This window comes from Elephantulus edwardii, unplaced genomic scaffold (assembly GCF_000299155.1).
Source record: "Elephantulus edwardii isolate Elephantulus edwardi_28Jun2011 unplaced genomic scaffold, EleEdw1.0 scaffold00182, whole genome shotgun sequence".
In the NCBI taxonomy this organism is placed as follows: domain Eukaryota; kingdom Metazoa; phylum Chordata; class Mammalia; order Macroscelidea; family Macroscelididae; genus Elephantulus; species Elephantulus edwardii.
In genome coordinates this window covers 6,088,736-6,103,802 of record NW_006399932.1, presented here as the reverse complement: position 1 = coordinate 6,103,802, position 15,067 = coordinate 6,088,736, and the positions used below count along the sequence as shown (strand labels likewise).

At 42.9% G+C, this 15,067-nt stretch overlaps 1 protein-coding gene across 1 annotated transcript in view; it reads right to left on the bottom strand.

Annotated features, from left to right (window-relative positions):
- Positions 1-15,067, bottom strand: part of CHN2 (chimerin 2) — a 415,952-nt gene that overhangs the window by 67,694 nt on the left and 333,191 nt on the right. The window contains exon 7 of the mRNA XM_006896125.1: positions 10,671-10,748. Coding sequence (XP_006896187.1) covers positions 10,671-10,748 — 78 coding nt within the window. The remainder of the gene's footprint in view (positions 1-10,670; positions 10,749-15,067) is intronic.

The following is a 15,067-nucleotide window of genomic DNA, read 5'->3' as shown; positions in this document are numbered from 1 at the left end:
AAAATAAAACAATAATAATAATAATAATAATAATAATAATCAAAAGATGTTCTAAGGAGTTGGAAGAGGAAGAAGAAAAGAGAGTTGCAGCTAGGAGTTGATTCCAACTTGATGGCAATCTACAAGAAAGCATGGGACAAGAAGAACTCTGGTGGCCTAGAGGTAAGTAGTTGCACTGCCAACCCAAAAGCAGGTGGTTTGAATCCAGCACCTGCTTAGAGAGAAAAGAAAAGCATTCTCCTTCTGTGTGATTTTTAGCCTCTGAAAACTCTCTAGAGGTTGAGTTATGTTTGAGTTGATTCTGACTTGAATATATATAACAGCAGCAGCACGTGGAAAGCAACAAGGCTAATTCCAAAGCCCAAACCATTAGACTGATACCAAGAACCATTTGCTACTGAGTCAGCCTTGATTCTGGGGGCGCTTTGTGTGTTAGAGTAGGTGCTCCATGGGACTGTCAATGACTGTTTTTGGAAGTAGATTACCAGGATTTTCCTCAGAGGCACACCTCGGAGTGAATGGCCAGACACATTAGCTGTTGGCACTACAGAAAATATGATAATACCAGTGACAGATGTAGAACTTCATGAGTCATAAGTCAAGCATGTCCTTATCCTGACAAGCATCTCAGCAGTGGCACCATGACTCATTCTCAGCCCCCTGCACTACTAGTCCTGTTCCCCAGGAATGCAGTGCGGTGGCTGGGCACTCAGCAGGAACGTGCTGCATGGGTGCCCAACACGGATGTGCCATGGGATGCATGCTGCTACTGGGCAGCCTCTGCTATCACTTTGCTACAGTGGAGGCCATTAAAGGGTCATCAGGCTGTTACAGATCAAGTTGCCTCGGTTTGGGAGGTGATGGAAGTCTACAGGAAGGGAAAGAAGCCCTGGTGGCAGCTGTCAACCAAAAGGTAAATGGTCGGAATGACCCCAAGAAACACCACAGGAGAAAGACCTGGTGATCTAATCCAGTAAAGATGACATGGCAAGACTGTGGTCAGTTCTATTGTCATATGGGGTGGCTGTCAGCTGAAAATTGACATCAGGGCACCTATTGACAAAAATAAGGGAAAAAGGTATGGGGAGGAAGAATGGAAGGAGGGTGGGAAAGGAGGTGAGGATATAAAGGAAATAGGAGGAGAGGGGGCATGGGTCAGGTGAGTTGGGGTGGTTTACCCCTCCTTTTGAGCTGTATGGATCTCTGCTATTGATACATGCTCCAGATGGTGAGCGAGAAGCATCCTACAAATGTTTGGAGGTTGCTGTTATGTGTTGTTGAGTTGGAGCTGACCCATAGCTGATCTTCCAGTAGATTTTCAGAGGCAATAAATAGCATGGGAGGAGACTGCCCTTCTTTCTCCTGCAAAGCAGCTAGTGGATTTGAGCCATGTGCCTTTGGGATCACAGTACAGCTTCTTACCCTTAGACCATCAGAGCTCCCCCTACAAAGGTTTGGATCTTAGGTGATAATTATAAATAAAGGAGAGGGGTAAGGAGGCAGAGAGCGAGCAGGCTGACCAAACATGCCCCGCTCAGAAATCTGTCAGCTCACAGCTTCAGCTCTTCTGTCATTTACAGTCTGACCCACGTCTGATTATCCAAACATGAAATGAGCCTTCTTTGCCAGAGCAGTTCCTCCAGGCATCTCGCTCACTCCAGTCTCATTACTGAGCCTAGGTTTTTTCTCCTGTCTTTGCCTAGAGCAGCTTTTCCTCAATTTCCTCTGTAATGAAAGTGGGTGTGGATCACTCACAGCCCCTTGGCTTCCTCTTCATCCTGGTGCAGAGGGATAAGGGGATATAGATGGAGCCCAGCACAGACTTCTCTGAACGCTGATTGACTGTTACTGCCTTTCCTACATGTCCACAGGCCAGCCTCATGGCATCTGCACAGGCCCTGCACTTATTCTGATGTGCTTCTGTCATCCCAGAATTCTCAACACGTTTTTAAAATATTTTTATTTATATTGATTTGCATACTGATTTGAAAATTCCTATACATTGTGTTTTGTTTATTTACACTGTGTTTCACACATTCCTCTATTCACATTGTGCTTCATACCATCATTCCCATTCATTGTTAACAAGGGAATACAATCTTCATTTTCCACTGGGTTTTCACATATTAGGTAGTTGGTCCTGCATAACCATATGTATTAATATATTAACATTAACCAATAGGTACATTGTAAACCAGATTATAGAACTACACTGCAAATACTTTGAATGTTTTTGTTCGGTGCCATTGAGTCAAATATGACTCATAGTGACGTTATGAACGACAGATCTAGGTCTTGTCCTCTCCTATGCCATTGTCACAATCTCCTTTATGCTCAAGCAGTCACAGTATCAATCCAACCCCCTAGAAGTTCATCCTCACTCTTCTGACCCTCTTCCTCTCCCTGCACAATGTCTTCTTTCAATGACTGGCCTCCTGACAACATACCCAAAGGATGTGAGACTTTCACCATTCTTGTCTCTGAGGAGCACCCTGGTTGCCCTTCCTCCAAAAAAGATTTGTTTGTTCTTCTAGCCTCCCAATTCTCTGAAGAGGAAAGAGATACTCTGAATCTCTTCCCAGCTCATCAGATTTTTTTAGTGCCCTTACTGCTTATTTCTCTTCATGAAGACATACTTGCTCAAGATAAAGATACTGGACTAAACGTCACCACTTGTGCCAGAGCAATGAAGCTTTATCTATTGGTGCAGATTTAATAAAATAATTTGGTACCTATGGAAATTAGCAGTGGTGCCTAGGCCCTAGGGTGATTGCTTATTATCAATTAGATTAGTTAAGTAGATTAATTATTATGCTAATGATCTCTAAAGACATTTTTTCCTGACATCAAACTACTAAAACTGGCTGATACCTCATTTAGGGCAAGGCCTTTTTGGGGATCCCGAATAATATCAACCAATTAACTCCCATTGCTCTGGAGTTGAATTCTGACTCATGGTGAAACTATAGGACAGAGCAGGATTGTTCCTCAGGAATTCTAAGGCTGCACCTCTTTGAAAGTAGATTGCTCAATCTTCCTCCCAGGGAGTGAGTGACTGGTGAGTTTCAACCACTGACCTTTCAGTCAGCAGCTAAGTGCTTCACCGCTGTACCACTGAACTCCTGAAGGACCTCATAGAGAGCCATGGATTTTTAGGAAATTGAAAAGAACATGTCAAATCCAAAGTGCTAAAGTCATCTACTTTTTTAAACAATTAAGGAATATAAATCAGTATATTGTCTTTAAGTCCTGATGAGTTGGGGAACTGATTCATAGCTGACCCTCCAGTGGGTTTTCAGATCAGTAAATTGCACAGGAGGAGATGGCCCATCTTTCTCTCAAGAAGCAGCTGGGAGTTTAAACCATGTGTTTTTGAAATGGCAGTGCAACTTCTTACTCAGCCACCAGTGATCCAGTATAGACTTTTATAAAGCCAGTATAGTCAGAATAAAGTCAATAAAATAGCACTAATCATCAGGTTTTGCTTCATTTCTCCATTACATGTAGAGGAAGAGATAAAAGAAAAAGGAAATCAGGAAAAAAAGAAAAAGGAAAGAAGCACAAGTATTGTACAGCAATACCATGAAGTCTGCCTAAGTAATGGAAATGAAATTTATTAAGGAAGAGAGATAATGTGAACTAGGTAATGCCTACCTACTAGACCTAAAATCAGAATATTCTCTTATATGATTGCGTCAGGAACTAACAGTTACAAATTCACTGCTGGTGAAAGACCATCAAGGGAATTAAAGGTAGAATATCTAGAATCAAGATTATGGCAAGGTACGCCCCTAACACAAAAAAGGAATCTACATGATCAAAGGGATGTGTCATTAAGTTCATTCTAGGATGAGAGGTGTGGAAATACAGAAAGTCAGTCAAGGAGAGGAAAAGTCAATGAGATATATTAACAAAGTGACTGCAACTGGGCAGTGGGTTTAAGATAACAAGAGATCCTGGGGCTAGCACATAAGGTGACTGTGCGTAAGAGCAACTTCAGGGCACCTGAGGACATTCTTCCTCAGCTATGTCCATTACTGGAGGTCACTGAGATAACACTGTTTCTCATGACCCATCTTGCATCTATCTGATTGTCTCCAATGAAAAGTCCCTTTGGGGACAGATACCTTGCACAGACCAGCCCTTAGAGAAAAGGAAAGTTGTCCATGAGGTCTATGACTCATATTAGGATCAAAGTAAGTCTCCAACATGGATTTCAGACTCCCATCAAGACTTTAAAATGGAGCCAAGGCTCTGCTTTCAGATGGCTCTATTTATACACAGACCATGTGCCTCTGATTTAGACTCTTACCAATGAGAAATGAGATAGAAAAAGAGTAATGCAATAATGATAGAAGAGAATATTTATTGAAACACCACTAAGTGCCTGAGACCATAAGAAATGGCACCTACATATACAATTTAATACATGTGTTAGTAAATCTCAATGATATTCCTATTTTACAGATGAGGAAATTGAGGCTGAGCGAGCCAAGCCCCTTTGCCAACAGTTACTACGTGTCTTGGAATGCCAGGCTGGCTACTGTTACCTCTTCATTTATGCTAAACAATATAGGAAGGAGTGAAAATGAGCCAGACTAAATGGGGTTAGTGGTCTTGAAGATTTTTAGAGCTCCACTTTAGAGTGCTGGTGGTATACTGCGTTACATATTGGGCTGCTTAATGAAAAGTCAGTAGTTTCAATGCACTAGCTGCTCCAGTGGAGAAAGGTGGGGGAGGTGTCTCCTCCTGGAAGGAATGACAGCCTTGGAAATCTGATAGGGAGTTCCTCAGAGGGGAACTGCTTAGAGGGTAGTGGGTTTAGTGGGTTTGTTTTTTTTAAGGCACCAATTGGCAGCATCAGGATGGATGGAGAAGAGATTGAGATTGTTAACAACTTTAGTTTGCTTGGCTCCACAGTCAACACTCTTGGCACCAGTAGCCACGAAAAAAAAAAAGTATTGTGATGGGAAAGTCTGCTGTTAGGGACCTCTCCAGGGTACTGAGGAGCAATGATGTCACTCTGGAGACTAAGGTGCACCTGACACAGGCTATGGTCTTTGCAGTCACTTGTTATGCATCAGAGAGCTGGACAATGACTAAGGAGGATAGGAGAGTGGATGCTTTTGAGCTGTGATGCTGGAAAAGAGTACTGAATATACCATGGACTGCCAAGAAAACAAACAGATTCATTCTAGAGAGGGTTAAACCAGGCTGCTCCTTGGAGGCAAAGATTCTGGGGCTTCGTCTGACATACTTTGGACATGTCGTAAGGAGGGGCAAGTCCTTGGAGAGGGACATCATGCTTGGGAGGGCAGAGGGACAGTGCAAGAAAGGAAGACCCTCTATGAAGTGGATTGATTCAGTGACTGGGGTAATCGGGATGGGTGTGTCAGAGGCAGTGCGATTGGCACAGGATAGAGCAGGGTTTAGGGCTGTTGTACATAGGGTCTATGAGTTGCAAGCGACACGATGGCACACAACAACAACAACAACCACCACCACCACCATTTAAAGACGTTCAGGTGGCCTAGTGGAAAGAAGCTGCGCTGCAATTCCCAAGGCACAGGTTCAAATCCACCAGCTGCTTTCCTGAAAAAGGATAGGCAATTTCCCTTCATGCAACTAACTGCCTCTGAAAATCCAGTGAAGGGTCAGCTATGAGTCTGTTCCAACTCGATGAAACAAAACAATAACCACTTAAATGAGAGTTATTCTATCTATGGAGAGGACTAGGTTAACTAGTTAAGCTGAAATACATACATAAAACAAGATAAATAATGGAGTCAGTTTTTTTTTCTCTTGGTAAACAGCTTTTACTTTGGAAAAGAGTTTGTCAATTTCATCATTTAACCTTTTAGGGCTTCAGATCAACTCACCACCTTTCAAGACAGAGTGACTCCTCACTGATTGCCAGCAGGTTTTCAGAGGCTGTAAATGGCCTGGGGAGAGATGACCCATCTGTCTCTTGCTGAGCTGCTGGTGGACTAAAGCTGCCTTGGGGTTACCAGCATGATTCGGCAGACCACACCACCAGAGCTCAATTGTAAGTGAATTTAGAATTTAAAAGAGCAAAAACAGAATTCCCTGAAAATACATTGATAAGCACATGAAATAAATTGTACCTATAACTGAGTTTCAAAAGTTTTTGTTCCCAGTACTGAATTTTGGCATCTCCTAGGCATGTTTTGCTTGAAAACCTAGGAGAGTCGATAAGGACTGATAAGCAGTGAAGTGACTTAGTTCATTAAGGAGCAAGAGTTCCCAACTCCTGAGTAGTACAACTTATCGAATACTCAAATCTTATCTGAAAACTGAACCCTTTGAGTCCACCGAGAGAGGTACCCCACAATGAAGGTTTGGTGATCTACTTCGAACACTGAAAAGTCCAGGGACCACAGCTGCTGGGTGGCTTTATGGTGCTGGAATTCTTCCTCACCCCTCTGGTTGGAGGACTGGGTGTCTGGAGGATGCTCCAGGAAAAACAAGGGTGGGGCTTTTCACCTGGAGGAATATTCCTAATCAAGGCAACAATTTAATTCCAGGACGAGTGATCACCATTTACAGGCAGCTTCACCATCTGCTTGGAAGACTCTGGGTCAGAGTGCAGGGAAGGCTCCAGGCAAGTGTATTTGTTTATTAGCAGGAAAATGTGATAATTCCTTCTCTCTTTTCTTCGTCTTTTTTTTTTTTAAGCAACAGCTGTATGCCATGTGCATACCCCCACCATAAGATAAATCACAAACAAGAAAGTCTATGAGAAGTCAAAACAAAAAGCTAACATAAATTTAAAATCTAAAACAGAAATTCCAAGCAGATTACAGAGGCCTTTGATAAGAGACTTGTTTCTTAGTTCAGTGGCTTGTTACTAAAAGTCAGCCCGCTGTTCTATTTATAGTGTGGCCAGATTATAGAATGTTTTTCCAAGACTATGTATGCAAACTCCCCAGTTAAAGTTAGTCGGGAGGGAGGCGAGGGCTGAGTGTGGGTGGAAGGGACAGAGGAGGACAGGGAGCACCCACCCCTAAACACTCATTCTTAAGGACGGTGGCACCAGCCGTACCATTGACATCCTGGGTTACCAGCCACAACCACTCAAGGGTCTGTTCCGTCTCAAAGGCGTCCATTTAACACGGAAGAGAAACAGGTCTGTCTGGCTCTGTATTCCTCTCTAACAACTTGTCCTGTTCTCGGTCTTTTCTTTTCTCAATAGCTGTCCATTTATAAGCGATCAGCCTGAAGAGACACTGAGTTCTTAAGCAAACATTCCAAAAGCTGTGTGTTTTTCAGTGATAAATATGTTATTGATTGCCTTACAGGAGTACTGTTAAGGAAACAAGAGTCAGTTACCTCTTGTTTGAAAAGGCTTAAGAATAATTTTCCATTCAGACACCCCAGAGTAAAAAGGCTGAAATAATTGTGAACATATTGATGAACTACATATGTGTGGATGTTTTTTAACCAGACACAATATATAGGAACTAATCCATGCAAACACCTATCACATGTATACAGTTCCAACTGTATCCCAAAGCTAAAAGAAAAATACAGGAAAGCAATTCACAAGCCCATGAAGACCCATCCACGAATGCAATTATATTGTTGTGTATTGTTGAATAGGAACCAGCCCACAGCTGACCCTTCAGTGGGTTTTCAGAGGCTTTTAATTGCACAGGAGCAGACTGCCCATTTCTCTCCCGCGGAGAAGCTGTTGGATTTGAATTACGTGCCTTTGGGATTGCAATGTAGTTCCTTACCACTAGGCCATCAGAGCATAGGATCCAACAAATCAGCTATATACTGGAATCTGGGGAAATACTTCCTTAATAAAGCAAAAACTTAACGAGGATAAAACACAGAAAACAGGAAAGGAAGAGGAACCTAACCCGTAACGACTTTTCATGCTCCAATTCAATCCCATCACAATGCACTCATAGGAGCAAAACCAAGAACCTTGGCTTAGATGAGACTCTATTGTTGTTATGTGCCGTCTAGTCACTTGCGACTCATAGCGACCCTATGTACAAGAGCCCTAAACCCTGCTCTATCCTGTGCCAACTTTATCGTCTCCAACAAACCAACCCCCATTACTCTAGTTACTGAATCAACCCGTTTCATCAAGGATCTTCCTCTCTTGGGCTGTCTCTCCACCCTCCCCAAAGACTGGCCCCTCCTTGTAACATGTCCAAAGGATGTCAGATGAAGCTTCAAAATCCTTGCCTCCAAGCAGCAGCCTGAGCCTGGTCTCACCATCTCCAGGACAAACCTGCTTGCTCTCCTAGCAGCCCACGGTATATTCAACACTCTTCTCCAGCCCCACAACTCAAAGGCATCAATTCTCTTTCTATCATCCCTAGTTATAGTCCAGTGCTCTGATATATAGCAAGTAATTGTGAAGACCATGGCCTGGATCAGGGACACCTTAGTCTCCAGACTGATGCCGTTGCTCTTCACTACTTTGAAGAAGTCCCTGACAGGTGACTTTCCCAATGCAATTTGTCTCTTGATTTCCTGGCTGCTGGTACCAATAGTGTTGATTGTGGAGCCAAGTAAACGGAAACTGTTAATAATTTCAATCTCTTCACCATCCATAATGATGCTACCAATTGGCCCAGTGGTAAGAATCTTTGTTTTCTTGATGTTGAGCTTCAATTCATATTGGACGCTGCAGTCCTTGATCTTTTGCAGGAAGTGCTTCAGGTCCTCCTCAGTTTCAGCAAGCAGGGTGTATCATCTGCATAACGCAGGTTGTTGATGGATCTTCCTCCAATCCTTCCACATTCTTCCTCATATATCCCAGTGTCCTGGACAATCTGTTCTGCATATAGACTGAAAAGGTATGGAGATAGAATACATCCCTGGTGGATACCCTTCCCAACTTTGAACCATGCAGTGTCTCCTTCCTCTGTTCTGACGATAGTCTCTTGGTCCAAGTATAGGTTTCGCATAGGTACAATCAAATGTTCAGGGATTCCCATTCTTCTCAGCATCAGCCACAGTTTGTTGTGATCCACACAGTCAAATGTCTATGCTAGTCAGTGAAACACAGATAGACATTCCTTTGGTACACTCTGCTTTCAGCCAAGATCCATCTAACATTAGCTATAATATCCCTAGTACCACGGCCTCTTGTAAACCCAACCTGCACCCTAGAGATTGCAAGTCTTCATTCTAATGCTAAATATGCAGCGTGGAATAATTCCATTGCTCTGTGCATTTCTGGTATGCAGTATCTGAATAGTTTGTTTTTCAAAGGTCAAAAAAAGCAAACTAATATGAGTGTATAATAAACATACATTTTCTCCTCAGAGATCAGAAAGCAACAATCAATGTATGTTTCCCTTGTCAGCTCAGACAATGGGTTGTCATTGGGGTTACTGGCCCTTAAAGAAAATGAGTTTACACAAGAGGACAATCCACACTTTTGCTCTCACCTCATTCTTTTCATCCAGCATCCTTCATCTCCCGTCTCCCCAGCTTGCAAATGCCAGTCTATTTGCTTGAGCAAAACTAATTCTGCTCTCTCTTCCCTGCTCTCCCCAGCAGCATCCCAAATTAGGCAATTTGTTTTCAGAATTCCCTCCCAGTCCTTCTTAGAAAACACTTTACTAAACCAGATGAGTTGCAATTGAGTTAATTCCCACTCACAGCAGTCCTGCATGCTGGGTAGGATTCAATGGTGGTCCCTCAAGTTTTCAACATTGTGAACTCCCAGAAATAGAACATTAGATCTTTCTTCAGAAGGGTTTCTGGGTGGGTTTGAATGCAGTTCGAGGACACCAGCAGCTCTGTAGAAGGATGAGCAGTCTCCTCACGTGCGATTAACTGCCTCTGAAAACCCGCCAGAGGGTCAGCTATGGGTCAGTATGACTCTATGATACACAACAACAACAACAGTGAAGCACTTAACCACTACCCAGGACTTCTAGCCAGCACTTCAGGACCAAAGAACTAGGATTTAATTTCCCGCTAGCAGCCCATTTCTGTAGGGCAGGCCTGAAATGGAGATAAGGTCTTGCAGTTTGCAAGGATACTCAGTGAAAACCCACTTAATCTCTCAGCAGCCTTGCCTGGCTGTTTGGTCTGCAGGCTCAAGGCTATGGCTGGACTAAGCTTGGCCAGGCTACGGGATGCCCCCCTGCACCCAAAGTACAAACAAAAGCTACTGGCTGGTATCTCCTGTCATCATTTGCTTTCACAGCTGTCCACACAGAAATGAAACGAGCTAGCATCACTGGAGACAAAAGACAAAACACTGAATGTTCATAGGCAACTGTTTTCCAGTTGCCCGGAGATAGCAATTCTCTTGACTGCTACTTGGGGTGGAAAAGTACTGGTCCTCTCACCAGGAGATCTCAGATGGACCAGACTTTTTCTTGCACTGGATAGTGGACTAGGAAGAGGAAAGGGGCCCACATCTCCAGAATAAAATCAGCATGGACACAGGTTTCCATTCTAGGCGTAAGCATCCAGCAAACTAAACTACTTCCTGAGGTCTCTGCTTGATGTGATACAACGGTGGAGAGTGTGACTAAAATTGGAAGGCGCTGGAATTTGCAGGCTTCTGGCTTTACAGTCACCTCCTCACATAAAGACCAGCTGGAAACCATAAACTGTACCCCTCCACCTGCCCTTTTACGACAGAAGACAGAAGGCAGAGGCGTTCTTACCTTGAAGTTGTGTGTCTTTTCGTAATTGAAGTGGTTGTCGTTGTGCGTGAGGGCGGCCCTTCGAACCAGGGAGGAGATCTGTGAACAGGCAAACAGTTTGAGAGGGGGCCAAAGAAAGCTGCCTTTGACTCCCACCTTCACCCCCAAGGCCACGGCCAGCAGCTCCTGGCGCTTCCTGCCTGGCTTAGACTTCCGAACCACAGCACACTTCTCATTCTCCAGCCACAGTTCCTGGGAGAACATCTTGCCCGGATTCCAGAGCTTTCTGGCCTCCCTTTGCAGAGCCTAGGGAGATGGCTGCTGCCAGAGTTTCTGAACCGCGGCTAATGTTAGGCAGCAGATTTGAGGCAGCTGTGCCCTGTCTGCAGAGGCCTCTGGCATGTGACCTGGAAGGGCTGGCTCCAGGGATGGAAGGGGCTCTGCATTTGAATAAGGACGGGCCTGTTTTGTGCTACTTCTTGGGTTGACATGTGCCTGGAACAATAGCTGACATTCATGTGCACAGCAACCCCCAAGCCACATCCACTTAGCCCCCTACCTCAGGACTGGAGGAGGCAGGGCTGGTCCTTCACACAGAGCACAATGCAAAGGACCTCCCCCCCAAACTTATCCCCCTTCTGATGTTCAAAGCCTGATGCTGCTTCCAATTATTTCAGGGCTCTGCACTCCACCCTGGGCTGAATGAACTCAAGCACATTAAATCCTTTAAACCCTGATGACTGTTTAATCTTATAGGGAAAGCCTGCCTTTCCTTTTCCAGTGTTACCCAGCACACGAATGCTTAGTTTTTACTCTCATAAAGCAAACTAGTTGCATTGATTCTAATTCAGAGTCACCCTAGGACAGAACAGAGCTGCCCCATAGTATTTCCAAGGCTGTCACTTTTACAGAAGCAGAACCTCTGGTGGTTTTGAACTGTCAACCTCTGACTACCAGCTGAACATATTAATCACTCTGTAACCAAGGCTCCTTTCTTCTCAGATGTGCATTAAATTAAACAATTTGAGTTACAAACTAAGCATTGAAGAAGAGTAAAGCATTTCTGCTCTCTGAGTCAAATCCATGGTTTAAAAAGAAAAGTAGGGTGTCTAGCTCCAGGGTTCCTGCAATTTCCCCTTTTCTCCCTGCTGAATATAACATACTCCATTAAACACACAGGTAAGATTGCTCTTTAACTAAAACTGAAACTCCACAGCCACTTTCCTTTTAAATAACACCTCTCCAATCTCTATTCATGTCTATAAAAATATCCCCTCTTTCTCTTCAAATGGGAGCCGTAGGGCACGTATACAGGGAGTTGGGCTGCTAACTTAAGACGGCACAGTGTTTAGTTCTTGAGTACCTTAGCCATTTCACCTGCTGGGCACTCTAGCACATGTTTATAAGGAAGAGCATCCCCCAGGTTTTAAATGAAGAGTGAGGATAAAGAGGTAAAGTAATTTCTGAAGAATACACCCCTGGTTTGAGAAGAAGAATCAGGATTAGAACCTAGGTATCTCAAGCTCCTAACCATGATGCTACGTTGCTTCAAGGAAAAAGTTCCACCCTCTTCACACTCTGCCACATACTTTACCCAAATTACTCTTCGTTATGTCCCTTTCTAACACACATCTTCATTTCCTCTCCAAATTCACTTTGCATACAGCTGCACACCAATCTTCCTTTCCTCTAATCAGAAAAAGGGCAATGATTCTCCATGTTTTCAATATATCTTGGCATTGCCAGTCTTAATGAATTGGTGCCAATCTATCCAGCTATTTTTATTTCTCTATACTCACTCACTTAGACAAATCCTCCCAAAGCAAACAAACTTAAAATTTAAAGGAAGAAAAATTTCTCTGATGTGATTTTCACCTCAATAGCTTTCTCTGTTCTTTAGAATAGTCCAACATCCTTTCAACATGCTTACATTTTCACCATTATTCGTATTTTAATTCAAAGGTCATCATCTCCAAACTCCCAAATGGAGCAAACTCTGAAACACTATAATGTTTTAGCTGTATTTTTTCCTCTTGGAAAAGTAAAAGAAAACTTCTTTAATTGTTTTACAAACCCACCCCCAGGTCCACTCCACCATGTAGCCCTCGCTCTAGACTCCTGTCATGACAGAAATACCTAATCACATATCTCTTTTCTCCCTCATCTGTTTCAGTGCAGTATACATTATTGAACTCATCTTACTCAGTCTCTCCCCAACCCCAAGGTCAGTCCTGTTTTACAACAGTGGCACCATGCAATATTTGTCCTTGTGTGACTGGGATATTTCACTTAGCATAATGTTCTCCAGAGTCAACCATTTTGAATAATATTGCATGAGTTCCTTGTTTTTCAATGCAGCATAGTATTCCATTGTGTGAATATACCACAGCTTCTCTATCCATTCATTTGCTGATGGGCACTTAGATTGTTTCCCACTCCTTGCTATTGTGAACAAAGCTGCAATAAACATGGGTGTGCATATATCTGCGTGGATGTCAGTTATGGTCTCTTCGCGGTATATTCCCAGTAGTAGAATTGCTGGGTCAAATGGTATCTCTATTTGCAACTTTTTGAGAAAGCACCATACCGCTTTCCACAGCGGTTGCACCATTTTACACTCCCACCAACAGTGAATAAGGGTTCCAGTTTCTCCACAACCTCGCCAGCATTTGTTGCTTGCTGTTCCGTTAATTTTTGCTATTTTGACTAGGGTGAGATGATATCTCATAGTTGTTTTGATTTGCATCTCAGAGCTAGGGGTTTTGAACATTTCTTCATGTGCTTGTTAGCCATCTGAATGTCGTCTTCGGTGAAGTGCCTGTTCATATCCTGTGCTCATTTTTTCTATTGGATTATTTATCTTGTTGTGGTATTAGCTGTATTTTTTCCTATTGCATGTAGGATATTCTGCTTGTATTAGCATTATTTGTTAACATATTATTTCCCAGCCAGAACAAGGACTCACTGTGACACAGTCTGTTAATTTACATCAATTTTCCCTTAGTTTATTAAGAAAGCTCAGTAAAATCCTTTGCCATAATAGGCACTGGATAAATATAAATTGGTAGAAACCTTGCCATGTAAAAAGTGGGGATTATGGAAAAAGGTTTATCTAGTAGGTTATCTCCTGCCCCATCCTGGGCGCTGCCTCTCAACACTGTGGTCAACTTCTAATGATTGCATCTGGGCATGTGTTCTTCCCATGGTGGGCTTCCCCCGACTTTTTAATCTTCCTTCCTATTGTCCAGTCCCAAAGAGCAAGGATGAATAGGTACATAGAGACACACATGGCATGGCGTTGCAATGAATTCCATTTATTTCCAGATCTACAGGCAAGAAAAGAAGGAATACAGATCTCTCCCCACTCCTTCTCTGCTCACAAAATCAATAGAAGCCTTTTGCTAGTGAGCCATTCTGTGTGAAAATGATTTCTGTTTCAGACTAGATAAATTACACAAAAAAATCATACACATAATCTTGGAAACTGATGAGATAACTCTGTAAATGAACAGTGGGCAAAAAGGAGGACAATCTCTTTTTTGATAAAAGGGCCATTGGGGATTTAGTATTTTTCCTTATATATGTGTTTTTATAACCAGTCATTTTTATTTCTGTCCATGATACTGATTTCTTCTTCCCCCCCAAGATATCTGTTTAAATACCCTTTTCTCAAACACAAGACACATTCAGATGCTCGGGCTACACACACTGTTCCCTTGACGAGGCCTCTTTACATGGAACTGTTAAGTGTTGGCATTTGAGAGAGCATTATTGTGAGTCATGTGGATGACCCCACCTCACCCTTTATTGAGGGAAAAATGACTATAGAATCTCTTGGTAAATAGTTCCCTCTTCAGTAACAGGACCACACAGAACTCTTCTATGAGCTTCTCAAGTGTGCAGCCTCGGTTTCTCTGTTAGCCCCTTCTGTGTCTAACACAGTGTTGTTCTCTATAAATAGCACACAGTTCATAATTTTGTGGACAGAATTTTTTTTTACCTGAAGTTTTATCTGATCTATTTTTGTTTTTGCATTTAATTAGAAGATCAAGAATTCTCAAGCCTTGAGCATGCTAGACAGGATAATTCTGTGTTGGATGGGGGCTGTCCTGTGCGTTGTAAATGTGTAGCAACATCACAGGTCTCTACCCACGAGATGCCAGTAGTAACCCTCCTCCCAGTTTATAACAACCAAAAATAGTCCAGTCTTTGTCAAATGTCCACTGGTGGACAAAATTGCCCACAGCTGGGAATAACTGGGTTAAATTAATAACAGTAAAACATAATATATGAACCATGTGCTAGGCAACTATGGCTGACTCTGAGAAGAATGGGAATCCCAGAACACTTGGTCGTGTTAATGCAAAACCTGTACTTGGGCCAAAAGGCAGTTGTCAGAACAGAGCAAGGAAACACTG